This window comes from Triticum urartu, chromosome 6A (genome assembly GCF_056163025.1).
Source record: "Triticum urartu cultivar PI428250 chromosome 6A, HENAU_Tu73, whole genome shotgun sequence".
NCBI lineage: Eukaryota > Viridiplantae > Streptophyta > Magnoliopsida > Poales > Poaceae > Triticum > Triticum urartu.
In genome coordinates, this window is record NC_141878.1 from 533,279,621 (window position 1) to 533,305,939 (window position 26,319).

The window sequence follows — 26,319 nt, forward strand, 5'->3', positions numbered from 1 at the left end:
CGAAGAAGGCGAAGAAACAGGGACATCGGAACTCGAGGCATGGTTCCGTTTCTCACCTTTTCCCTGTTCTCCTTGTCTTCTCGTCAGAATTGCTCTCGCCGAAGAGCGTGCTGATAACGTGTTAAATGTAATCAAGAGACAAGCGATAGAGAATCAAGTGACCCTTTATTGATAGATGATATGGGTTTATATACAATCTCAACAGGCATCTCCAGAGGGGCCGACTGAAAGGTTGGCTCCAAAGGTTGCAACGCTCTAGGGAGAAAACCGCTCCATCAGTTGAAACTGCCCGTGCGGGAAGAGTGGGGATTATCCCATAATTAATGATGGGTTAATTATTCTTAACAGAAATCAAGGTGCATGGAAATTTCGTTTGGAAGTTCGCCAAAACTCTCAAATTTTAATTTACGTTAGAAAGGTTATGTGCTATACACATATTGAACTTGAAGTTTGGACTATATTCATCTTATAAGGTAATAGGAAGCCAAATATATATTGTTGATTTAATTTACTTTTTCGTACGTGATGATAAACAGCTGTCGCCTCCTCCTCCAAAAAAAGCTAATGTTCCTGCCTCTCGCCAGCGCCACCGCGGGTCCGCCTCGTCTCTGGTGGCCCTAGGGTCATAAGGGCACGGTGGATCCTGGCAAGGGCCGGCGGGAAGGCTCTGATTTTAGTCGTTCGTTTCAGTTTTGTTAGGGTTTGTATCCTGCTTAGAAAGGCGAGACAGCGGCGGCTCTCTGAAGATGGAATAAAAGTCTCCCCGCCTAGCCCCTGTTTCGGCGGTGCGTCTAGCATCATTGGTGGGCGTGTGGAGGTGTGTCTCTGGCAGATCTATCTTCGGTGGATTTGCTCGGATCTCGTCGTTGTTCGTCTTTATTCGTGTGTCTTTGGATTGGATCCTTTCTATCTACGCTATTCTTTATCGGCGGCGGTTGTTGTTCTGGTGCGTTGGTCCTATGGGGCCTTAGCACGACGACTTCGCGATTGTCTACTACAACAAGTTATGCCCGACTCCGGCAATGGAGGGCGATGGCAGTGGCGTGCCTTCAGTGCTTGTAGTCGTCGACTTCAGTGCTTGTAGTCGTCGCTAGCTGGTTTATGAATCTGGATGTAATTTTTATTATTTCTAGTGTTCGTTGTACTGCCATATTTAAAGATGAACATATCAGAAGTTTTTTCGCAAAAAATAATAATAATTTACTTTTGTTAATACCCTGCAACTGAAATTAATTTTGACCTTGAATTTTTTACTATTTGTCGAACACCTTCCCCATCATATTGTATTGTACTCCCTCGGCTCCATAATATAACACCCCCCCCCCCCCCCCCTCTCAAAAAAAACTTCCAGACAACAATTTTACTTGGTTCTCATCCGTTACTTCCATAACTTGACTTTCACTGAATATTTGCGGACGTTTAACTGGTGTTAGTTACCTCCGTAGCCCATTGCAAGCACCTAGTGGTAAACTAAACTCAGATGTTCAGATGGTGAAGATATACGGCAAAATACTGTAATATAAAGTCAGATGTTCGCCCACACAAGAGACTTGTGACCTTCAATTTTTTTTCCATTTAGTATCGGCCGCATGTTTTCAACGCACATCACATAATGCATACCAACTTTACAGCCTACACTCGTCAGCTTCGAGTATGAATTCGTTTATGTTCAATACAGATTTCAACATTTAATAACAAGTAAAATAACACGTCAGCAGTGCCTACTCCCGCAATGTGTGTAAAGCAGAAAAGTGTGATACGGTCACGCTCCCATGATCTCTTGTTGGGGAGAATCCGCTGTCCTTTCTGCAGGGCCTGTGTCATCATGTCACGTGCTTTCATTCACGTCTGCACCTTTCCAGATGGGCAAGGGCGTCTCTGAGCTTCCTCGAAGCACACCAAAACCATCATCTGATCTATACATCCTGTATCTTCTATTCTGCATCTAATGCTACCAAATCCTTTTGATTCCCAGAGTTCAATGTTCTAACTTCTAAGGGGGAAAACACGGCCTATCTTCTCGATCCTGCAAACGGAGGATCCATGTCTCCGGTATTGTCATCGTCGTCGTCATCGTCAAGGTAATCTACGGGTGATTCTGCAGGGCGCTGTTTTATCCTTTGGAAGATGTCATCGAGAGATTCGGGCGAGGAGGCGTTCGAATGAGGAGCAAATCCTGGATCCTGGCGCAAAGGAGTGAACTTCTTGGCACCCATATTCGCTTTGAAGTTCTGAAAACCATTCTTCATTGAAGCCCATGTTTGGGAGATTCCAGCAGCCGAGCGATTTTCAGAATTCCCTTCTCCAAGCAGAGATACAGATGCTGACACTGTTTCCTTTTTCACTGGCTTTGTTGCCTGCCGACTCTGATCTCTAACAGATGAATACTTGGTGGAAATCATTTCCCTGTTGTGAATATATTTTGATTGACCGGCTCTTCCATCAACTCTCGAAGAAGTTGTCCCGGCTTTCATCTCCACTGTATCTTCAATCTGTGTATGACATAACAAGGAGATAAAAAGACTAAACCTTTCAAACAGAACATAGACATATAACTAATAAGATTGGGAAAATATGGTAATTATGCTACAACATCAATGGTACCTTTCCAGATTCAACATCTGTAATCGCGCCATTGAATCTTGCCAATGGAATAACCTGCTCGCCAACTTTATATCCTTGCTCAATCCAAGATCTCTCTGCAAAGAAAGTAAACTTCGCTTAGGCGGAACATGTTTTTGAAAATAACAAAGACAGCATTCCACAACAATTTGCAATGAATATACAAAAGATTCTATAATAATGATCAGATAAATCATCAGATTTCTATTGTAAGCCGGATAGCCCAATATGTTCATTCGCAACAGCATCACACATGCTTTCATCTGCGGAAACAAGAAAACTGAAATCCATGCGGAACTGTGAAAGCTGAAGGGACAAGCAGCTAAAGAAGCAAACAAAAGAACACAACAATGCACTACTGAGAAATGAAAGATACACCATAGAAAAATCTATGCTGATATACTAAAGAGAATGAAGGATATGCCCACACACAAATCGGTCCTAACCTTTTTGCAGAATAATAATTCCAGACGGATCAAAACCATCCATATGTTCTTCTTCACGCTGGAACTTAAACATTTTCCAGCTTCCAAAATAGTCAATCACACGTCCAAAGAAGTTACTAGCAACAAGTAGTGTATAAACAACCATAATTAGTGGGTAGATCCTGTTGAAGCGTCTTCCAAAGAAAGGAACTGCATCATCTATGTTCCCCATTCTCTGCAACATGCCAACATATGGTCCGTTCAGAGATAAACTAGGTGTTATTTATCTGGTGAACAATAAGCAGTGTAACAAAACTGAAAAACTGGGAAGCATTCCATCTTCAAATGTCAACTATATCATCCTCACGAAACAGAAGCACATAGCATAAATAACACGAAGAAACTGTCCAACTATTACCTTCTCAAAAGTAGTTTTAACATTACCACCAAGGCGAATGAGATTCAGGAAATTATAAGAAATGGGAGGTGCATATCTTGCAACCATCCTGCAAAATAGCATTCGGTGCACAGCCCAGAATGAGTTGAACGAATTGGACAGGAAGCACACAAAACATAAAAAAGCAGAACAGTATGAACTTACGAACAGATCATAAGCAAACTGACAGAACTTGTTTGCCGTGGAGTCAGAGAATAAAACATTAACATCCCAATCTGAAATAGCGAATAGTATGTGCATATACACATATACATCAAAGGGACAAATGCAGCAACCTGTAAACAAATAGGAAGTATGTAAGATCATGCAGAATAAGGCTGACGCTACACAATGAATGTACAGCTAGGTGACCCAGACAAGGGCATTCCATTGACTAAGATATAAATTTTATACTGCATAAAATATAACTAATGTCAACCGAGCAAAAGAATAGCAAGGCCTGATATACTGAGTCACAACTATAGTGACTTGTACGTCTGCATGTGTTTAAATAACAAATGGATGACGGATGCACATGATTGGTGTGCAAACAAACTACAAAGCTATCACCAATAACACAATATAGTACACATTGCAGAAAGCAAGAGCCCATAAGTAACAACTTCCCTGTAAACTGAACATGTGATACATTTATTTTAGTTTTTAATGAAGCACGCAATTTCTTACCTGGACTAGAACCTCCTGCTTTCCGACGGATTTTACAAGAATGGAAAAAAGTGATAAATCAACACCACCTGGCAGCAAAGTAGCTTCAGCCAACAGTATAGCAGCTGACATGCAGCCGAGAATAACAGCCAGTGCTTTTTGAAGCTGCTTTCTCAGTATACAACGCCAAATGAACTCTGATAATGCAAGAAAGTATCACTGAGTCAGTTCCATCAATTATTGAGCAAGCCATAAGGCAGTAACTCAAACGTACTAAGAATAATATGTGGGCCTGGAATTTAGACTTTCGTCTAGAAACTGATGTTAAGCCATTCTCACTGAGTAATAGATAAAGACAAAAACTAATTAAAATAGTTGGTAAAGGTCAGAAGGATTACCCATAGTGTCCAAAAGGGATCCCAGTGTGCCTGACCGACTCTCCCTAAAACTCGATACATATTTCCTGTTTAGACAAAAAGAAACTAAATCAATAATGGTTGTGGTTGGATACATCACAAGGTTTCAGACGAGTATAACAAGTTTGCAGTACATATTAATCGAGGTTTTGCAAACAAATTACTGAGGCATATTTTATAGCTCGTGTAGACATGCACACACATCCATAATGGCAATTGAGATTATTCAGCCCACCAATCAACTATTCTTCGCCAGTACCACACATCACGCATATACTCCCTCCGTTCCTAAATACTCCCTCTGTCCGAAAATACTTGTCATCTAAATGGATAAAAAGAGATGTATCTAGAACTAAAATACATCTAGATACATCCCCTTTTATCCATTTTGGTGACAAGTATTTCCGGACGGAGGGAGTATAAATCTTTGTAGAGATTTCACTATGGACTACATACGGAGCAAAATGAGTGAATCTACACTCTAAAATACATCTATATGCATCCGCATGTGGTTCATAGTGGAATCTCTACAAAGACTTATATTTAGGAACGGAGGGAATATATGCTAACATACTAATCAAGCCATTTGTGGAACTATCAACAATCCTGTTTGTACACAGTTTATCTGTTTTCTGTTTAACCAGGTTAATAAAACCTCCATCATAATGATATGGCATATCACTTGACATCATTTATTGAACAGAACTGTCAAGTTATCGTAGCTTTGTGCAGCATTACAACAAGAGAAGGTTCGCCAAAATACAATATCATGAAATATAATTGAATGAGGCAAAAAAGATGCATTACAGTACCTACAGAAAAGTTTAGTGAAGTTGCAAGGGCTATTTTGTCAAGATTAAAATACTCTGGAGATAACATTTAACCAAAGAATTAACAAACTCACCATCCATTTGCATCACGATGTTCATAATTTTTAATAGTGTCCTCTAGATCGAGAGCTTCCATGACATAAGTCATATATTCACTGTACAATAACAAAAACTAAAGTTAATATTATCAGTTAAAAAGGGACAGCAGAACACCAGGAACGTTGTTTCTCTACAAACTAGAATTCCAAGTACAACACTTTGGCATGCCTACAGAAATCTTGCCACACATCTGGAATTTATGACGCTTCGGGCCCAGCTGAGGGAAAAGAGAAAGGAACAATAGTAACATGGTCCCAGGCATCTAGCATTCTACCCAGTACCCACAATCATCGACCATACAATCTTGATTCATATAGAATTCAGCTTAAGATGTAACGTGGGCTAAACACCCGCCTAACTCAGCATACTTAACTAACTCAAGAATTTTGCCAACTTAGGAAATCTTAGGCTGCGAACCAACCCCTTATTACCCTTCCAGTTTCCATACAAACAAACTGCATTAGTTATGTACTCCCTCCGTAAAGAAATATAAGAGCGTTTTGGTGATCTAAACGCTCTTATATTTCTTTAGAGGGAGTACCAGATATTACTAAGAGATACACAAAGAGTAATACTGTTCCCCGTTGGTTTATTCCACAATACCTTTTACACCGATAATACTCCTCATGGGCCATCCTAAGCTGACGTCGGAGAGTGGCCATTGTTTTATCATCTGTATCATAGTCCATATCATTTTCGCCTAATCTGCCACCAGAAGGCTTAAAAGATGGGTCATCCCGTAGCTGAAACATGCATACAATCACAAGTTACCATCTTTATCGCAGTGTTTTAAATTCAACTGCAAATAGTACTAATAATTGCTTTGGTACCATTTGAGCAACCATTCGGTCAATAATATCCATATAAGGTCTTAAGAGATCACGCTTTGACATTTGATTTGAAGTGGCTTGAGCAACCTGGAAAAGGAACAATACTTCAGCAAACGGCAAGTTGGCAACGAGTATGGGTATTATTAACGATTTAGAAATGTACTTACAACAATTGAATTTGAATACTCTTGATGAGCATTATCAAGCTTCACGGCCATCTTGGCAACTCTATGAGAAAGTACTTTTTGGCGGTGAGTCCAGTCTGCGTTTTTCCAAATGTTTCTTGGAATTTCACTCAATCCAAAACCAAGAAGAAAAGCACCAGTCACCAGTCCAAAGGTATTTGAGCAAGCCATTAAAAAGCCCACAAGACCTCCATCCCTGTCAAAAATATTTACTTCAGGTCAAGAGTCAAGACTGCACATCACAGAAGTTTAAGTGGCAGCCATTTTGAGAAAACTAGTTCGGCAGAACTCAAGGCAACACAAACGAATAGTGCAATGGCCAATGGATGTAGTCCCTTCGTCCCATAATATAAGATCGTTTTTGACACTACACTAGTGTAGTGTCAAAAACGATCTTATATTATGGGACGGAAGGAGTAGTATTTTGCAGTAGTAATGATTACATCATGTTTCTTTACCAATCAAAGCTGACCATCCTAAACATGTAGCTTGTTCAATATTGAAATATCAAAAATGTTTCCGTAAAATATTCCATAAGTTATTGAACGACAACCATAAAGAAAGAGCTGAAATGACTTAACTAAAATGTAAAAAAATATCAAGATATTACACAAGGTTATTCACATATCAGGTGACTCGTGGAGCATGGAAGCTCAAGTGGAGATTAAAACATACCAAGCTCTATGCATGACTAAAAGCAGTATGAGTCCAAAGAGGCCAATAGCTCCCACAATTGAATAAAAGAGCAGGTTCATGTGAATACTAGTTTTTAGCCTTTCTCTAACAGTGAAATCTCCAGCATCTTCATAGCCTTGAATAGTAGGAACTACAGCCCTGTTTAGGGACATAGACACAAGCCTTGTGTTAGCGATAAAAGTGCCAATGAAAATGACAAGGATAAAATTTACTGCATCCCATGAGAAATTAATATATGAATTGATAACTAAAGTAGTACCCTGAAAAGCTGAAAAGAACTAGGTTATTATCTGTTCTACTAGAAATAGAGTGAGCAAGTAAGCAACCTTATAGTAACATCAAAACCTTAAATGCCTTGAAACCAAACAGTAAGAAAGTGTCAGGCACATAAGAGAGGGCATGAAGACCCAAAGTGGTTGGACCCTTCCCGGAACCTGCGCAAGCGGGAGCTACGTGCACCGGGCTGCCCCTACAGACCTAGTAAGTTCAGCTGAAGCTGAAACAGTTGCATTGGTATGCAAATAATACGTTGCTAAATCACTGATCTGGGGACTGATGAAGCAGGATCCAAAAAAAAATTGAATTTGGAAAGTAAAGCTGACATTTTACTGTAAGAAACATCTATTATGCTAGGGCATGTGCACCAACAGTAGTCAGTCCTAGATGCCACTGACAATCAGGAACATTAACCATGGCAGAAAGCAATGGAAGACATGTTGATGATGATAGTTTCATACCATGTTAGGATAAATGTGCTCCAATAAGACCAGCCCCAAAAGAAGCCAATTCCACCTTTATCAAAGCCAGTTAATGTCTGCAAGTGAGGTGATGTAAGAGTTTAGACCGAATAAGTGAAGATCATTTGACAGCACAGTGCAAGGATAAAGTTTGCCATAAATGGCCTGCACTATTTATTGGCTTATGTATATGTTGACATATTCTATTTTTAACTTTTTAACATTTGTTCGCTTGTGCTTAAAACCCATTTAAATAAAGAGGGCAGGATTGTTCCATTTGGGCACGGCTTTGCTCATACAGATGAATACACCAACAACATGTATGTGAAGCAGTAGAGGGAGGGAGTGGCCCATACCCTAATAAGCATGGCATCAGTGGAGCATGTATCTACAAAATATTCAAGGCATGCTAATGTATCTGACCTAGGATTCTTTCTAGCAAAATATTAAACCTTATTTATAGACACTTCGCCTGCACCTGATCTCTATGCTTTGTGGAGGTAACCAAGTCCACGCTCGGACTATTTGCAGCTATACTTCTTCTATAGCATTCATTCAGACTGAAGACACATGTGAAGCTGGACTATGTAATCTGAATAAATGTGTGATTTTGATGCCTGGTTAACATTCCATCTTATCGTTTCGTTCTCAGTTCCCTTGAGCTAACAGTTACTGCTTGTTGCAGCTGAATGCTCCCTTGCTAAAGTCATGTAAGCCGTCAACTAGAGAGGACAATTTTTTTTCCACCTTGTGTCCTACATTCCTATGAATCTAACATAATGGTGAATCCGTGAATGTCATGTGTGGACTGATGACTTAATCGGCAAGTACCAGCACAAACAGCAGAAAAAGTTTATCGAAGGGGACCAAGGCAAGACAATGGAACATTGCTACGGCAATTAGCCACAAAGAGTAAAATAGTGTAGAGACTTCTCAGAAGCTAATTAGAGTCAAGCAGGCCCTATACACTAAACATATGGTGCCAATTTAGCTCGGCCATGTTGTTTATGCTGCATTTCTTAGAACTATGAACTAACCAATTAGTACTCCTGGACAGATGGCATCTCTGATTGACGCAGGGGTGAACCTAATACCCTGTCACCTAGACCTCATTCCGGGACCAGAAGCAGCAACTCAAATGTACGATTCACCACGCGTTCTCCCCTCAAGCACCCGAAACTCCACGCACTAACAGCTTCCCAATCAAAATTCATGTCCTAATACCCCAATTCACCCCAATTGGCGCAAAACCAGAGCACGCAATTAGCTCAGCCCGGGGCGGATCTCAGCGCGCCGAGGCACCGACACCGGAACCGGAGGGGATCACAGGCAACTACGAGGATCGAAATCTAGGGGGCGGGTGATGTAGAGGGATGAGAGATCTGACCGTCCAGATGTCGGCGGGGACGAGGATGATGACGGAGAGGGAGCAGAACCAGGCGTAGCCGACGGTGGCCTGGACGTAGCGCGGCACGCCGGGGCCGGCGAAGTAGCGCAGCGTGACGACGACCATGCCCAGCGTCAGGGGCAGCGATATCAGGTAGAAGACCCACATCTCGCCGCCCTCCGCCTCGGCCTAGCCGCGGCGCCGCGCCGGCCGGGAGGAGGGGGGTGCGGCGGGTGAGGGTTCGGGGCGGGTCGGGGGCGGGGGCGGTGGGGGCGGACGAGTCCGGCTGGCTCCGGAAGCTTCTCGGCGTCGCGTGGAGGCGGGGTGGGGGGCACGGCTCGGGAGATCGAGCGAGGTCTCTTTTGTCTCCCCGGAGAAGTGGCGGGGGAGAAAGAAGGAAGGCGAGGAAGAAAGATGGTTGCTGGTGGGCTCGGCACGCCGAGCAGAAGCCGCTTTCTTCGGAATAGGAAAATTTTGGGTACGAGGGGAGTAGCACGCACGCACGCAATATTCTGGTCCGCCGAATAAAGCCGGGATATAGTATTATGTGTGGTGCAATGCAGCTATATTTCAGACCTTGCTATGTTTTTTTTGTGAAAGGAGACATATGGACGTTTTTTAGTTTTGATTCGAATCAATTGAATGTAATTGTGCGATAAAAAGTCTCCGCCGAAGTTCTTTTTATCGGTCATCGGATTAAACTTTAGGCTTGTTTCTTGGGTAATTTTTATTTGCGGGCATGAACTTTGGGAGATTTATTCGTTTGGCGAAGTGTGATGCAGCTCTTTCACGCCTTGATGATGTGTTTATTGGACTGTCTAATGAACAATTGACTGAATTTCGAATTCAGCATCGGTTAAAATTTTCTTTTGCAAAAAATAAAAAAAGCCTCGGTTAAATTTTTGTCCAACACTAGCGTGACACGTCGACTCCGTCCCTGTACATGTTTTCATCTGTCTGTTTTCCTTCCGTGGAACAGTCAATGTTTAGGCCTCCTTTGGTTTGAAGGAATTTCATAGAAATTTTAGAGGATAGAATTCTTATAGGATTTTTTTTCTTTAGAGCCCTTTGGTTCATAGGAATGGATTTCTATTCCTACATAGGAATGGTTCCTATCCTCCACATTTCATAGGAAAATAAAAATGAGCCTAGACTCAATGGAAAAATTCCTTTGATGTCAACCAAATGACATCTCGTTTCCTATTCCTACTCAGAGGATTTGATATCCATGCCATCTCATTTTCTACAAAGTTTCTATTCTTATTATAATTCTATCCTATGAACCAAAAGAGGCCTTAATGTTTAACCACCCAAATAAAAAAATGGTTTCATTCTCCATTATTGTCCCAACTAGCGGATTACCGGTTGCTAGCTGGTGCAAGGTGCAAGCAATCTACTCCAGTATCTGCTGCATCAAAACACATACACTGTCTGATATCCCTGGCACAAGAAAAGGGGCTGCATAATTAGAAAAGCTTCATCTTGTGAGTTGTGGCCGCCATGAAGCACTCGGATGAAGTACAGGTATTTCAGATACCACTTCCACACATAGATGAAGCAATCACACTGATAGTATTGATGAAATTGGCATACTTCCAAAAAAAAGCACAAGTGAAAAAATTCATAAAATAACTGAATGTTCCAACAATATAACTAGAGATGCGGGCTCGGATATAGACTTTGACAAACAACATCCACTAGGGTTGGTCCGCAGGCAACACACATAAAAACGACCTAGAGACCACAGAAAACAACGAGGTGTGGTTCCTTTGGTTGTTGGAATGAAATGGGATAATGGGCTTTGGCCATTAGTGCAACCAGTTGTCTCGTGGGGATGTTGATCCTGATCTCCTTGTGGATATTCTGCAACGCAAAAACAAATGCTCACGTCGTTTCCATTTTATTTAGGTAAAATGCTCACGTAGGACAATGAAATCAAATCATGTGCAGTGATGGAAGAATTTCCTAGGGCAAACATCACCTTGTTTTGATACTGAAGAAAGAGAGTGTGAACACTGAAGACAATTAATACTGAGAAACTATGAATGGAAAAAGGATTGGATGAACACTGAATACTGAAAGAGAGAGTTAAATATAAAAAATCTGAAACAAAAGAAAACGGTAAAGTGCCGTTGAATGCCTGACTGCTAGAAAGAGAAAAACCTCAAAATGAAATAATGAATATACATCTGCACTGAAAATGAGACAATGAGGAAAAAAGAGAGGAAAAGACTGAAACTAAAACCGAGATGATGAGGAACAAATAGGACTGAAACTGGAACCCACATAATGAAACTGACTGGGAAAATTTAAATAATTACGAGAAGAATAAAACCGAAGAGAGAAAAACTAATTGAACTGAGCATCTTAAACACTGAAGAAAGAAATCAAAGAATGAACGACTGAAAAAATTATGAATCTGCAACAAAAAATTCACCCTGCAAAACCATGAATTTGAAAAATTCAAGGAAACCAAAAAGAGCACTATGACCTAAGTCTGAAATAACCAAATCTGTATAACCTGATACATAAAAGCACTATGCAGATTCAGAGGAAATTCCCCCTGATTGTTGCTATCAAAGAAAATAAAAACCCACGAGACGAGCGCCAAGATTCGGGGGTAACAAATCGAACGGGAGCGAAATCAATTTTCAATAGACTGGAAAATAGTAAAAATGGAATTTATTAATACATAAACGGTTTGCGGGGATCTGACTCAATGAATATAATTGCGTAAAAAATATCAGAATAATCCTAGGACTTGTTTTTTGTGTAATTTTTTTGTGAGCATGAATTTTGGGATGATTCACAAGAACCAAGAGTAGTCTAAAGAGATTTATGTGTTTGACAAAAGAAATGCTTGAAAAGTTGTTTTCTTACATTAAGACTTGGAAAAGGACATGGATTATCTTCTCCCGAGCTCAAATACATCCACATAAACAGTAAATTTAGAAAGAAAAAAATAGTAAAAAACTGTTTTTTAATGAACTTCAACAAATGTTCTAACATGGTGCAAAATTTCACCTTGAAAAGACATCCGTAGAGGTATGTACAAAAAAACAAAATTCTGAACTTAAAAGAACGAATTTTGGAGCACTCATTTTTTGTTTTCTTGGCACACACCTCTATCCACTCAATGATCCTCTTCAACACACAAGAGCATCGATTTCCCGAAGCTACATCACGCCACACTGCTCACCGTCAATCTTGGTCCATGTCAATCTTGGTCTCGCACGGGCCATCAGGATTGCGTGCCGCTGCTCTTTCCGCCTGACCCCGAAGAAGCACCACTTGATCTATGGCAAGCTCTGCCATTCGGCGCTCAACGCGGGCGGGATCCCGCCGCTCCCTCGCGATCTTCACGGCCACCTCCTCCAGCTTCTTCAGCCTGCGCTTGATCGTCTTCAGAGCCAGCTCTGTGCGCGCGCCGTCCTCGAGCGCCTCCCGCATCGGCGCCAACATGTCGCCGTACATCTCCTGGAGAACCTCCCGGCACTCGCGGCTGGGGTAGAGTTCCTCGAACGTACGCGGCCGCACGTGGTGGCCCGGCGACGGCTTGACTTCCTCCGGCGGTTCCTTCGCCGGCTCGGCTTCTTCCCGTGATTTCTTCTTTGGCTTTGGCCTGAGTTCTTCTAGTGCTTTCTTGGTGCGTCTTATGGTGACAACCAGCTTGGTGTACGTGGTCTCGAACTCCCACGCCTCCCTAAACTTGGAGAATTTGTCGCCGCTCTTGGGGGCATCGACGGCCGAGGAGGCGCGCTGGTTGGTCGTCTTCCGTTCGTCGACGCGGGGTTTCTTCTTGCACGCGGCGTCGACTCGGATCGTGGCCGTTCCGGCAGCGGGGGCCTTGCGCTTGGGTGCAGGAGCACGGTGCTCTTCCGGCGGCTCCTTCTTGGGCGCGCGACGCCTCAGAAAGTCACGCCCCGTCGGAAGGTACTCCGTGAAACCGCGGAGGAGATGGCCGTGCGCCGACCCGAAAATCTTCCGGGCCTGGTCGTAGATTTGATTCGCGTCGAGCTTGACCTCCGCCCTCACGTGGAAGAGCAGCGCGAGGACCCTGTCGTAGAGCCCGGCGTCCGCCAGCTTCACCCGCTCGAGGAACCGCATGGCCCCGGCACAGTCGGCGTCGACGGAGGCGGCCGCCGGGTGGCGGCGCTCCCTCTTAGGCCGCTTGGGCGGATCATCGCGGACGGGCTCGGCTTCGTGCTGAGCAGGACGGCGGAGAAAGGGGTTGTAGGTGTCGAAACGCTGGATGAGATCGGGATGGCCCTGGAGGAGCGCGTACGCCCTGGCCACGACGGCGGGGATGTCGACGATCTCGCGCCTGCTGAAGCGCGCGAAGAGGTCGAGGAACTCCGCGGTGACGTCCGGATCGGGCGCGAAGCATGCTTTGACCTGCTCCAGGAGGGATAGGGCGTCGTACACCGCGGGCTGCGGAAAGCTCTCCAGCAGCTGCTCCATGGCGGCGGCTCCCTCGGCCTCGATCGTCTCGGCCGGCGGCGCGGGTTATTTCTCTGTAGTGCGGACCGGACGGGTGGGGTTTCAGATTTGACGTTCTCGTCACTTATAGAAAGAAAAGAGAAGAAAAAGAAAGGGTTTCGGACTTCACGGATGGATCAGGGGCGCTTCGTTACACGCCGTGGCCGTTTCGTGTCGTGATCGTGTTCAGCCCTGAATCCGTGACAGGAGTGGATACGGTCTGTAATTATTTTTTTCGAAACGGCGGTATAAGATTTGCCGCATCTATTAAATAAGGAAAGAATAGAGTTTAGAGTTTTACAACACACCCACAGGTACGGCATGACAATTACTCGCCCGCGAAAATATTCCCTAATTTTTTTGCACCGACGGTCACCCAAAGCTTGGCCTCGTCGACGATGGCGGCGAGTAGGATGGTCGGTGGCGCACTCTTATGACGGAACACCTGAGTGTTCCTTTTATTCCAAATGGTCCACGAGACAAGCATGGTGAGAGAGACCAAAACTTACCGGTTGGGGTTACGGTTGTCGGTTTTCTTGTCCCGCCATTCGAAGACGGATTCGTCCATGTGCCAGTCGGACGTATCCATGTGCGCGAGACCAAGCAACTCAATGAGAGACTTCCATAGCCGAATCGTATAGCGGCACTTGAAGAAAAGGTGGGCACCCGTTTCTTGTTCCCTATTGCAAAGCTTGCAGAGGCCACAATTTAGCCAATCGCCTCTCTAAACGATCGGCGATCTAAATCCTATCTTGCAATGCCAATCATGCAAAAAAATTGACCTTTGAAAGTGCCCATGCCTTCCAAACCATGCGATCCAAGGGGGAAAAGTCAAGCCTAGGAATTGAGCCTGGTACGCTGGCCGTCGTGTATACCCCGTCGTTCGCGTGCTTCCAGACGATGGTATCTTCGGTTTGCTCATGAAGGTGAAAATCATTTAGGAGCATCCATAGAGTGAAAAATTCCTGAATGTGGGCGGCGGAGACAATCGCGACGTGGCTGATCTTGAGGATCCAAGCGTTCCCCTTGAGGGCCTCACGAACCTTCCAGTTTTTTTTTGCCAAGGCTGCAAAGATGAGAGGTGCAATATCCTTGGGTTTGCGTCCAAGAAGCCACGGGAAGTCCCCAAAAGGCGTTTTAGCGCCATCTCCCACCGTGAGATCATCATGGATTAAATCGTGGGAACAACTCGTAGCATCCGGATCTCTGCCACGCCCGTGTCTGACTAATCTGGCCGACCAAAAACCCCTCTCGCGCCCTCGCGCGCTTTCCAACCCGAAGCCAGCTGCCCGCATTCACACCGCTCTAGAGCGTCCGCTCCGCATTGACGCCCGTCCAAAACGGACATGACCGCTCGTTGGCGCCAATATTGAAGTGACTTGCCGGCCGAGGGCGCCACCCGCGCCGCATTCCTGGTCTACACGCCTGCTCAATGTTGGAGAGATGTTTAGTGGACGGGGCGGATGGATATCTACCATGTCCATCCAATGTCGGTCCCTTCGTCTGCCCCCATTCAACATACTACCGACCGAGAAACCAACTCCAGTGCCTGTGAATTTACACACCCGGACGCTTGGCCTCACCGGCATCCACTATTTAAAGGCGGACACACCCCGTGAACATCACACACAACCCTACCCGCTCCACATCTTCCTCCCGTGCATCACATCCGCCATGACCGCCAGCAGGAACGCTCTGTGGGAGAGCCTATCGACGAAGATGAAGCATGAGGTCGCCGTCCCTTGTGGCCGCCTGGTAGAGCTGTCGTGCCAGGCAGATCGAGGCTGGCATGCCGACCGGCTCCTCCGAGGTCTTCGACGACGATCCCACGATGGAGACAGGCTCTGACAACGACTTAGCGCCGGAGCCCATGCCGATGCATGTCGGCTTGACCATGGAGCAGGCGCAGGCGCACTTCGATGACGCCATGGCGGAGGAGCAGCCTGCGCCGACACCTATGTCGTTGTTTTGACACGCGCAGGAGGAGCAGCGGTACAACCTGATTCTCCTCGAGCGGCACCGGCTGGCGAATGGCTCTATGAGGCCGCTTGCGCCGCATAGGCGACGCAGCTGGGCGCAGACGCGGAGGCGGTGCAGGTTGTGCAGGTGATCGCGGACCAGAACACCGTTAGTTGCGCGTCCTAGGTGCTGACGAACACTGTTTGGAAGCACATGTGGGACGACGAGAGTGACAACCCCTCCATTTCCATCATGGACCTCACATCCACCTACGACGGACAGGTCGCGGAGTCCTCGAAGGACGAATAGGGCATGGGAGGCGGCAGGGCATTTGCTACTCATGATGGAGTTGTTGGATTTCCCCGAAGAGGAAGGTGAAGCAATATACTAGCAGATAGTATTTCTCTTAGTTAAGAACCAAGATTTATCGAAGCAGTAGAACGCACCACACCAGCAACATAGACAATACTTGCACACACACAAAGCAATTGCTTGCATCCAACAAAGGCAAGGGGGTCGTCACTCCCCTTGTTCTTGCCAGTTGTAAGACTAAAACTGACAGCGATAGGCAAAGCAAATAAAAAGTAAAAAGTAAATAGAAGAGAGCAAATAAAGAAATTATAGGATTCTTAGTATAGTATTGATGGACAATGGACCCGAGGGCCATATGTTCACTAGTGGTTTCTCTCTTGAAATCAAAGCAACAGTGGGTAAACAAATTACTTTGGGCAGTTGATAGAATTGAGCATAGTTATGTACTTTTTCAGAAGTATGAGCCGTAACACCTCGGTATTGAGATTCTAGGTCCATCACTAACTCACACAATAGAGGAACATAGGGAACACCGGACATACTGAGGCCACCATTGTACAACTTGCCAGCACTAAGGTATCACACCGTCCCACAACACAAAACAAAACTTCATGCAACAACGACATATGGGCACACCAACACCCCGAACAACACAAAACCAATACGCGCCCCCTCCCCACGCGTTAACACCTCAAACCACATACTCTGCATTGATGGTATGCAGTGCCACTTGCGATCCTTAAGGATCGCAGTAGCTCACACGTCTTACCTACATGAGTCTAGCCTGTGGTGAGAGACCGCAGGCGCAGTCCCCACGAGCTAGCCCAAGCTTGTGGAGTTTTTTTTTCCTTTTTTTACTTTATTTTTGTTTTGTCGGTTCCTTTATTATTAAAAATGTGCACAAAAATTTGAAAATATTCATTAACTTGAAAAAATGCCCACATATTTCATATTTAAAAAACCCAAAAGATGACAGTGAAACACATAAAAGGGAAGAAACGACCGCAGGGGGTGATACCTAGCATTTGCGCATAACTTAGGGCCTCTTTGATTCATAGGATTTTTGAAAATGCCAGAATAGAAAAAGTATAGGATTGGAGCACGTTCACTTGAATCTTATAGGATCCGTAAGGAGCGTTTAAGGGCATAGAAAAACAAAAAAATTGTAAAAAAAGGTTGGAGTGGATGTTAGATTTTTCTATGAAATGTAGTACAAAAGATTTCATACGAAAAAATTCCCATATGATCCAATCCAATGAATCAAATGACCAACCAAGGAAAATTTAGTAAGGATTTCAATCCTCGAAACAATCCGATAGAATTCCTTTGAATTAAAGGAACCCTTAGCATGTGATAGGAAAAAAAAAGTTAGCCTGTGTAGATACATGGCCCTTATACCCCATCAACGACACTACTCCAGGCTCCCCTAAATTCGCCTAAAAAGTACACGCCTATGGCCCGGCGCGGCGGAGCGCGCCATCCCCTATGGTATACTTTTCCTCTCGTATACTTCAACACCGTAGACCACTTCGACAGACAAGACAAGTGCACCGATCTTCTCATGCTCCATCATGCCACATGTCGGCCGGAGATGCTCACGCGCCACCACAATTGATCGCGTGCCCCCATCCGTTTGCTCTTTCTTTAGGTCCACCACCCGATCTACGACACACTTGTTGAAGGAAATATGCCCTAGAGGCAATAATAAAGTTATTATTTATTTCCTTATTTCATGATAAAAGTTTATTATTCATGCTAGAATTGTATTAACCGGAAACATAATACATGTGTGAATACATAGACAAACAGAGTATCACTAGTATGCCTCTACTTGACTAGCTCATTAATCAAAGATGGTTATGTTTCCTAACCATGGACAAAGAGTTGTTATTTGATTAACGGGATCACATCATTAGTTGAATGATCTGATTGACATGACCCATTCCATTAGCTTAGCACCCGATCGTTTAGTATGTTGCTATTGCTTTCTTCATGACTTATACATGTTCCTATGACTATGAGATTATGCAACTCCCGTTTGCCAGAGGAACACTTTGTGTGCTACCAAACGTCACAACGTAACTGGGTGATTATAAAGGAGCTCTACAGGTGTCTCCAAAGGTACACGTTGGGTTGGCGTATTTCGAGATTAGGATTTGTCACTCCGATTGTCGGAGAGGTATCTCTGGGCCCTCTCGGTAATGCACATCACATAAGCCTTGCAAGCATTGCAACTAATGAGTTAGTTGTGAGATGATGTATTACAGAACGAGTAAAGAGACTTGCTGGTAACGAGATTGAACTAGGTATTGGAATACCGACGATCGAATCTCGGGCAAGTAACATACCGATGACAAAGGGAACAACGTATGTTGTTATGCGGTCTGACCGATAAAGATCTTTGTAGAATATGTAGGAGCCAATATGAGCATCCAGGTTCCGCTATTGGTTATTGACCGGAGACATGTCTCGGTCATGTCTACATTGTTCTCGAACCGTAGGGTCCGCACGCTTAAGGTTACGATGACAGTTATATTGTGAGTTAATGCATTTTGATGTACCGAAGTTTGTTCGGAGTCCCGGATGTGATCACGGACATGACGAGGAGTCTCGAAATGGTCGAGACATAAAGATTGATATATTGGAAGCCTATGTTTGGATATCGGAAGTGTTCCGGGTGAAATCGGAATTTTACCGGAGTACCGGGAGGTTACCGGAACCCCCCGGGAGCTATATGGGCCATAGTGGGCCCTAGTGGAAAAGAGAAGAGGCAGCCCAACATGGGCCGCGCGCCCCTCCCCTCCCTTGGTCCGAATAGGACAAGGAGAGGGGGCCGGCCCCTCTCTCTCTTTTCCCCCCTCCGCGAATCCTATTCCAACTAGGATTTGGGGGGAATCCTACTCCCAGAGGGAGTAGGACTCTCCTGGCGCGCCTCTCCTAGGCCGGCCGCACCCCCTCCTTTAGTCCTTTATATACGGAGGCAGGGGCACCCCAGAGACATACAAGTTGATCCACGTGATCCTATTCTTAGCCGTGTGCGGCGCCCCCAGCCACCATAGTCCTCGATAATATTGAAGTGGTGTTTAGGCGATGCCCTGCGACAGTAGTACATCAAGATCGTCACCATGCCGTTGTGCTGACGGAACTCCTCCCCGACGCTTTGCTGGATCGGAGCCCGGGGATCGTCATCGAGCTGAACGTGTGCCAAGAACTCGGAGGTGCCGGAGTAACGGTGCTTGGATCGGTCGGATCGTGAAGACGTACGACTACATCAACCGCGTTGTCACAACGCTTCCGCTGTCGATCTACAAGGGTACGTAGATCACACTCTTCCCTCTCGTTGCTATGCATCACCATGATCTTGCGTGTGCGTAGGAAATTTTTTGAAATTACTACGAAACCCAACAGTGGTATCAGAGCCTAGGTTTTTATGGTTTGATGTTATATGCACGAGTAGAACACAAGTGAGTTGTGGGCGATATAAGTCATACTGCTTACCAGCATGTCATACTTTGGTTCGGCGGTATTGTTGGATGAAGCGGCCCGGACCGACATTACGCGTACGCTTACGCGAGACTGGTTCTACCGCCGTGCTTTGCACACAGGTGGCTGGCGGGTGTCAGTTTCTCCAACTTTAGTTGAACCAAGTGTGGCTACGCCCGGTCCTTGCGAAGGTTAAAACAACACCAACTTGACAAACTATCGTTGTGGTTTTGATGCGTAGGTAAGATTGGTTCTTGCTTAAGCTCGTAGCAGCCACGTAAAACTTGCAACAACAAAGTAGAGGACGTCTAACTTGTTTTTGCAGGGCATGTTATGATGTGATATGGTCAAAACGTGATGAGATATAAGTTGTTGTATGAGATGATCATGTTTTGTTGAAGTTATCGGCAACTGGCAAAAGCCTTATGGTTGTCTCTTTATTGCATAAGATGCAAGCGCCAAATAAGTGCTTTACTTTATCGCTATGCGATAGCAATAGTTGCAAGAGCAATAGTTGGCGAGACGACCGTGTGACGACACATTGATATAGATCAAGATAATGGAGATCATGGTGTCATGCCGGTGACGATAGAGATCATGACAGTACTTTGGAGATGGAGATCAAAGGCGCAAGATGATGATGGCCATATCATGTCACATATTTTGATTGCATATGATGTTTATCTTTTATACATCTTATTTTGCTTAGTTTGACGGTAGCATTTTAAGATGATCTCTCACTAATTATCAAGAAGTGTTCTCCCTGAGTATGCACCGTTGCGAAAGTTCTTCATGCTGAGACACCACGTGATGATCGGGTGTGATAGGCTCTACGTTCAAATACAACGGGTGCAAAACAGTTGCACACGCGGAATACTCAGGTTATACTTGACGAGTCAAGCATATACAGATATGGCCTCGGAACACGGAGACCTAAAGGTCGAGCGTGAATCATATAGTAGATATGATCAACATAGTGATGTTCACCAATGAAACTGCTCCATCTCACGTGATGATCGGACATGGTTTAGTTGATTTGGATCACGTGATCACTTAGAGGATTAGAGGGATGTCTATCTAAGTGGGAGTTCTTAAGTAATATGATTAATTGAACTTAAATTTATCATGAACTTAGTCCTGGTAGTATTTTGCAAATTATGTTGTAGATCAATAGCTCACGTTGTTGCTTCCCTGTGTTTATTTTGATATGTTCCTAGAGAAAATTGTGTTGAAAAATGTTAGTAGCAATGATGCGGATTGGATCCGTGATCTGAGGTTTATCCTCATTGCTGCATAGAAGAATTATGTCCTTGATGCACCGATAGGTGACAGACCTATTGCAGGAGCAGATGCAGGCGTTATGAACGTTGGGCTAGCTCAATATGATGACTACTTGATAGTTTAGTGCACCATGCTTAATGGCTTAGAATCGGGACTTCAAAGACGTTTTGAACGTCATGGAAAATATGAGATGTTCCAGGAGTTGAAGTTAATATTTCAAGCAAATACCCGAGTTGAGAGATATGAAGTCTCCAACAAGTTCTATAGCTAAAAGATGGAGGAGAATCGCTCAACTAGTGAGCATGTGCCTAGATTGTCTGAGTACTACAATCACTTGAATCAAGTGGGAGTTAATCTTCCAGATAAGATAGTGATTGACAGAATTCTCTAGTCACCATCACCAAGTTAGTAGAACTTCGTAATGAACTATGATATGCAAGGGATAACGGAAACGATTCCCAAGCTCTTCGTAATGCGGAAATTGATGAAGGTAGAAATCGAGAAAAATATCAAGTGTTGATGGTAGACAAGACCACTAGTTTCAAGAAAAGGGCAGAGGGAAGAAGGGGAACTTCAAAAAGAACAACAAGCAAGTTGCTGCTCAAGTGAAGAAGCCCAAGTCTGATCCTAAGCCTGAGACTAAGTGCTTCTACTGCAAAGGGACTGGTCACTGGAAGCGGAACTACCCCAAGTGATTGGCAGATAAGAAGGATGGCAAAGTGAACATAAGTATATTTTAATATACATGTTATTGATGTGTACTTTACTAGTGTTTATAGCAACCCCTCAGTATTTGATACTAGTTCAGTTGCTAAGATTAGTAACTCAAAACGGAAGGTGTAGAATAAAGACTAGTTGAGGGTGAAGTGACGATGTGTGTTGGAAGTGGTTCCAAGATTGATATGATCATCATCGCACACTCCCTATACTTTCGGGATTAGTGTTGAACCTGAATAAGTGTTATTTGGTGTTTGCGTTGAGCATGAATATGATTTGATCATGTTTATTGTAATACGGTTATTCATTTGAGTAAGAGAATAAATTGTCGTTCTGTTTACATGAATAAAACCTTATATGGTTACACACCCAATGAAAATAGTTCGTTGGATCTCGACGTAGTGATACACATAATCATAATATTGAAACCAAAAGATGCAAAGTTAATAATGATAGTGCAACTTATTTGTGGCACTGCCGTTTAGGTCATATTGGTGTAAAGCGCATGAAGAAACTCCATGCTGATGGGATTTTGAAATCACTTGATCATGAATCACTTGATGCTTGCGAACCATGCCTCATGGGCAAGATGACTAAGATTCCATTCTCCGGAGCGAGCAACTGACTTATTGGAAATAATACATACTGATGTATGCGGTCCGATGAGTGTTAAGGCTCACGGCAAGTATCGTTATTTTCTGAACTTCACAGATGATTTGAGCAGATATGGGTATATCTACTTGATGAAACATAAGTCTGAAACATTTGAAAAGTTCAAAGAATTTCAGAGTGAAGTGGAAAATCATCGTGACAAGAAAATAAAGTTTCTACGATCTGATCGCGGAGACAAACATTTGAGTTACGAGTTTGGTCTTCAATTAAAACAATGTGGAATAGTTTCACAAACTCATGCCACCTGAAACACCACAGCATAATGGTGTGTCCGAACGTCATAACCGTACTTTATTGGATATAGTGCAATCTATGATGTCTCTTACCGATCTACCACTATCGTTTTGAGGTTATGCATTAGAGACAGCTGCATTCACGTTAAAAGGGCACCATCTAAATCTGTTGAGACGACATCGTATGAACTGTGGTTTGGCAAGAAACCAAAGTTGTCGTTTCTCAAAGTTTGGGGTTGCAATGCTTATGTGAAAAAGTTTCATCCTGATAAGCTCAAACCCAAATCGGAAAAGTGTGTCTTCATAGGATACCCAAAAAAAAGTTACTGTTGGGTACACCTTCTATCACAGATCCGAAGGCAAGACTTTTGTTGCTAAATTCGGAAACTTTCTGGAGAAGGAGTTTCTCTCGAAAGAAGTGAGTGGGAGGAAAGTAGAACTTGATGAGGTAACTGTACCTGCGCCCTTATTGGAAAGTAGTTCATCACAGAAACCTGTTCCTGTGACTACTACACCAATTAGTGAGGAAGCTAATGATGATGATCATGTAACTTCAGATCAAGTTACTATCGAATCTCGTAGGTAAACCAGAGTGAGATCCGCACGAGAGTGGTACGGTAATCCTATTCTAGAGGTCATGTTGTTGGGTTTCGTAGTAATTTCAAAAATTTTCCTACGCACACGCAAGATCATGTGATGCATAGCAACGAGGGGTAGAGTGTTGTCTACGTACCCAACGCAGACCGACTGCGGAAGCGATGACACGACGTAGAGGAAGTAGTCGTACGTCTTCACGATCCAACCGATCAAGCACCGAAACTACGGCACCTCCGAGTTCGAGCACACGTTCAGCTCGATGACGATCCCCGGACTCCGATCCAGCAAAGTGTCGGGGAAGAGTTCCGTCAGCACGATGGCGTGGTGACGATCTTGATGTACTACAGCAGCAGGGCTTCGCCTAAACTCCGCTACAGTATTATCGGGGTATATGGTGGCAGGGGGCACCGCACACGGCTAAGGAATAGATCACGTGGATCAACTTGTGTGTCTAGAGGTGCCCCCTGCCTCCGTATATAAAGGAGTAGAGGGGGGAGGCTGGCCGGCCAAGGAGGAGGGCGCAGGAGAGTCCTACTCCCTCTAGGAGTAGGATTCCCCACCCCCCCAATCCTAGTCGGAATAGGATTCGCGGAGGGGGAAAAGAGGAGGAGGGGGCCGGCCACCTCTCCTAGTCCTAATAGGACTAGGAGAAGGGGGAGGCGCACAGCCCATCTAGGGCAGCCTCTTCTCTTTTCCACCAAGGCCCACTATGGCCCATATAGCTCCCGGGGGGTTCCGGTAACCCTCCCGGTATTCCGGTAAAATCCCGATTTCACCCGGAACACATCCGATATCCAAACATAGGCTTCCAATATATCAATCTTTACGTCTCGACCATTTCGAGACTCCTCGTCATGTCCAGGATCACATCCGGGACTCCGAACAACCTTTGGTACATCAAAATGCATAAACTCATAATATAACTGTCATCGTAACCTTAAGCGTGCGGACCCTACGGGTTCGAGAACAATGTAGACATGACCGAGACACGTCTCCGGTCAATAACTAATAGCGGGACCTGGATGCCCATATTGGCTCCTACATATTCTACGAAGATCTTTATCGGTCAGACCGCATAACAACATACGTTGTTCCCTTTGTCATCGGTATGTTACTTGCCCGAGATTCGATCGTCGGTATCCAATACCTAGTTCAATCTCGTTACCAGCAAGTCTCTTTACTCGTTCCGTAATACATCATCTCACAACTAACATTTTAGTTGTAATGCTTGCAAGGCTTATGTGATGTGTATTACCGAGAGGGCCCAGAGATACCTCTCCGACAATCGGAGTGACAAATCCTAATCTCGATATACGCCAACCCAACATCTACCTTCGGAGACACCTGTAATGCTCCTTTATAATCACCTAGTAACGTTGTGACGTTTGGTAGCACCCAAAGTGTTCCTCCGGCAAACGGGAGTTGCATAATCTCATAGTCATAGGAACATGTATAAGTCATGAAGAAAGCAATAGCAACATACTAAACGATCGTGTGCTAAGCTAATGGAATGGGTCATGTCAATCAGATCATTCAACTAATGATGTGACCTCGTTAATCAAATAACAACTCATTGTTCATGGTTAGGAAACATAACCATCTTTGATTAACGAGCTAGTCAAGTAGAGGCATACTAGTGACACTTTGTTTGTCTATGTATTCACACATGTATTATGTTTCCGGTTAATACAATTCTAGCATGAATAATAAACATTTATCATGATTATAAGGAAATAAATAATAACTTTATTATTGCCTCTAGGGCATATTTCCTTCAGTCTCCCACTTGCACTAGAGTCAATAATCTAGATTACACTGTAATGATTCTAACACCCATGGAGCTTTGGTGCTGATCATGTTTTGCTCGTGGAAGAGGCTTAGTCAACGGGTCTGCAACATTCAGATTCGTATGTATCTTGCAAATTTCTATGTCTCCCACCTGGACTAGATCCCGGATGGAGTTGAAGCGTCTCTTGATGTGTTTGGTCCTTTTGTGAAATCTGGATTCCTTTGCCAAGGCAATTGCACCAGTATTGTCACAAAAGATTTTCATTGGACCCGATGCATTAGGTATGACACCTAGATCGGATATGAACTCCTTCATCCAGACTCCTTCGTTCGCTGCTTCCGAAGCAGCTATGTACTCCGCTTCACATGTAGATCCCGCTACGACGCTTTGTTTAGAACTGCACCAACTGACAGCTCCACCGTTTAATGTAAACACGTATCCGGTTTGCGATTTAGAATCGTCCGGATCAGTGTCAAAGCTTGCATCAACGTAACCTTTTACGGTGAGCTCTTTGTTACCTCCATATACGAGAAACATATCCTTAGTCCTTTTCAGGTATTTCAGGATGTTCTTGACCGCTGTCCAGTGATCCATTCCTGGATTACTTTGGTACCCCCCTGCTAAACTTATAGCAAGGCACGCATCAGGTCTGGTACACAACATTGCATACATGATAGATCCTATGGCTGATGCATAGGGAACATCTTTCATATTCTCTCTACCTTCTGCAGTGGTCGGGCATTGAGTCTTACTCAATTTCACACCTTGTAACACAGGCAAGAACCCTTTCTTTGCTTGATCCATTTTGAACTTCTTCAAAAATTTTGTCAAGGTATGTGCTTTGTGAAAGTCCAATTAAGCGTCTTGATCTATCTCTATAGATCTTAATGCCTAATATGTAAGCAGCTTCACCGAGGTCTTTCATTGAAAAACTTTTATTCAAGTATCCCTTTATGCTATCCAGAAATTCTATATCATTTCCAATTAGCAATATGTCATCCACATATAATATCAGAAATGCTACAGAGCTCCCACTAACTTTCTTGTAAATACAGGCTTCTCCGAAAGTCTGTATAAAACCAAATGCTTTGATCACACTATCAAAACGTTTATTCCAACTCCGAGAGGCTTGCACCAGTCCATAAATGGATCGCTGGAGCTTGCACACTTTGTTAGCTCCCTTTGGATCGACAAAACCTTACGGTTGCATCATATACAACTCTTCTTCCAGAAATCCATTCAGGAATGCAGTTTTGACATCCATCTGCCAAATTTTATAATCATAAAATGCGGCAATCGCTAACATGATTCGGACGGACTTAAGCATCGCTACGGGTGAGAAGGTCTCATCGTAGTCAATCCCTTGAACTTGTCGAAAACCTTTCGCGGCAAGTCGAGCTTTGTAGACAGTAACATTACCATCAGCGTCAGTCTTCTTCTTGAAGATCCATTTATTCTCAATTGCTTG

The 26,319-nt window shown here is 44.1% G+C and overlaps 2 protein-coding genes across 2 annotated transcripts; both read right to left on the reverse strand.

Annotated features, from left to right (window-relative positions):
- Positions 1-1,550: 1,550 nt before the first annotated feature.
- Positions 1,551-9,764, reverse strand: LOC125514709 (LMBR1-like membrane protein). Its single transcript, XM_048680053.2, has 14 exons — positions 9,330-9,764; positions 7,943-8,019; positions 7,185-7,343; positions 6,492-6,705; positions 6,325-6,411; positions 6,098-6,237; positions 5,470-5,550; positions 4,548-4,612; positions 4,171-4,346; positions 3,649-3,779; positions 3,466-3,553; positions 3,069-3,282; positions 2,605-2,699; positions 1,551-2,492 (listed from the first exon to the last, which is right to left on the reverse strand). Exons 1-14 carry the CDS (start codon positions 9,495-9,497, stop codon positions 2,013-2,015), a joined length of 2,175 nt encoding a protein of 724 aa, XP_048536010.1. The 5' UTR covers positions 9,498-9,764; the 3' UTR covers positions 1,551-2,012.
- Positions 9,765-10,882: 1,118 nt separating this feature from the next.
- LOC125529836 (uncharacterized) lies at positions 10,883-13,934 on the reverse strand. The gene is made up of 2 exons (XM_048694258.2): positions 12,529-13,934; positions 10,883-11,192 (listed from the first exon to the last, which is right to left on the reverse strand). Exon 1 carries the CDS (start codon positions 13,788-13,790, stop codon positions 12,531-12,533), a length of 1,260 nt encoding a protein of 419 aa, XP_048550215.1. The 5' UTR covers positions 13,791-13,934; the 3' UTR covers positions 10,883-11,192; positions 12,529-12,530.
- Positions 13,935-26,319: the final 12,385 nt, after the last annotated feature.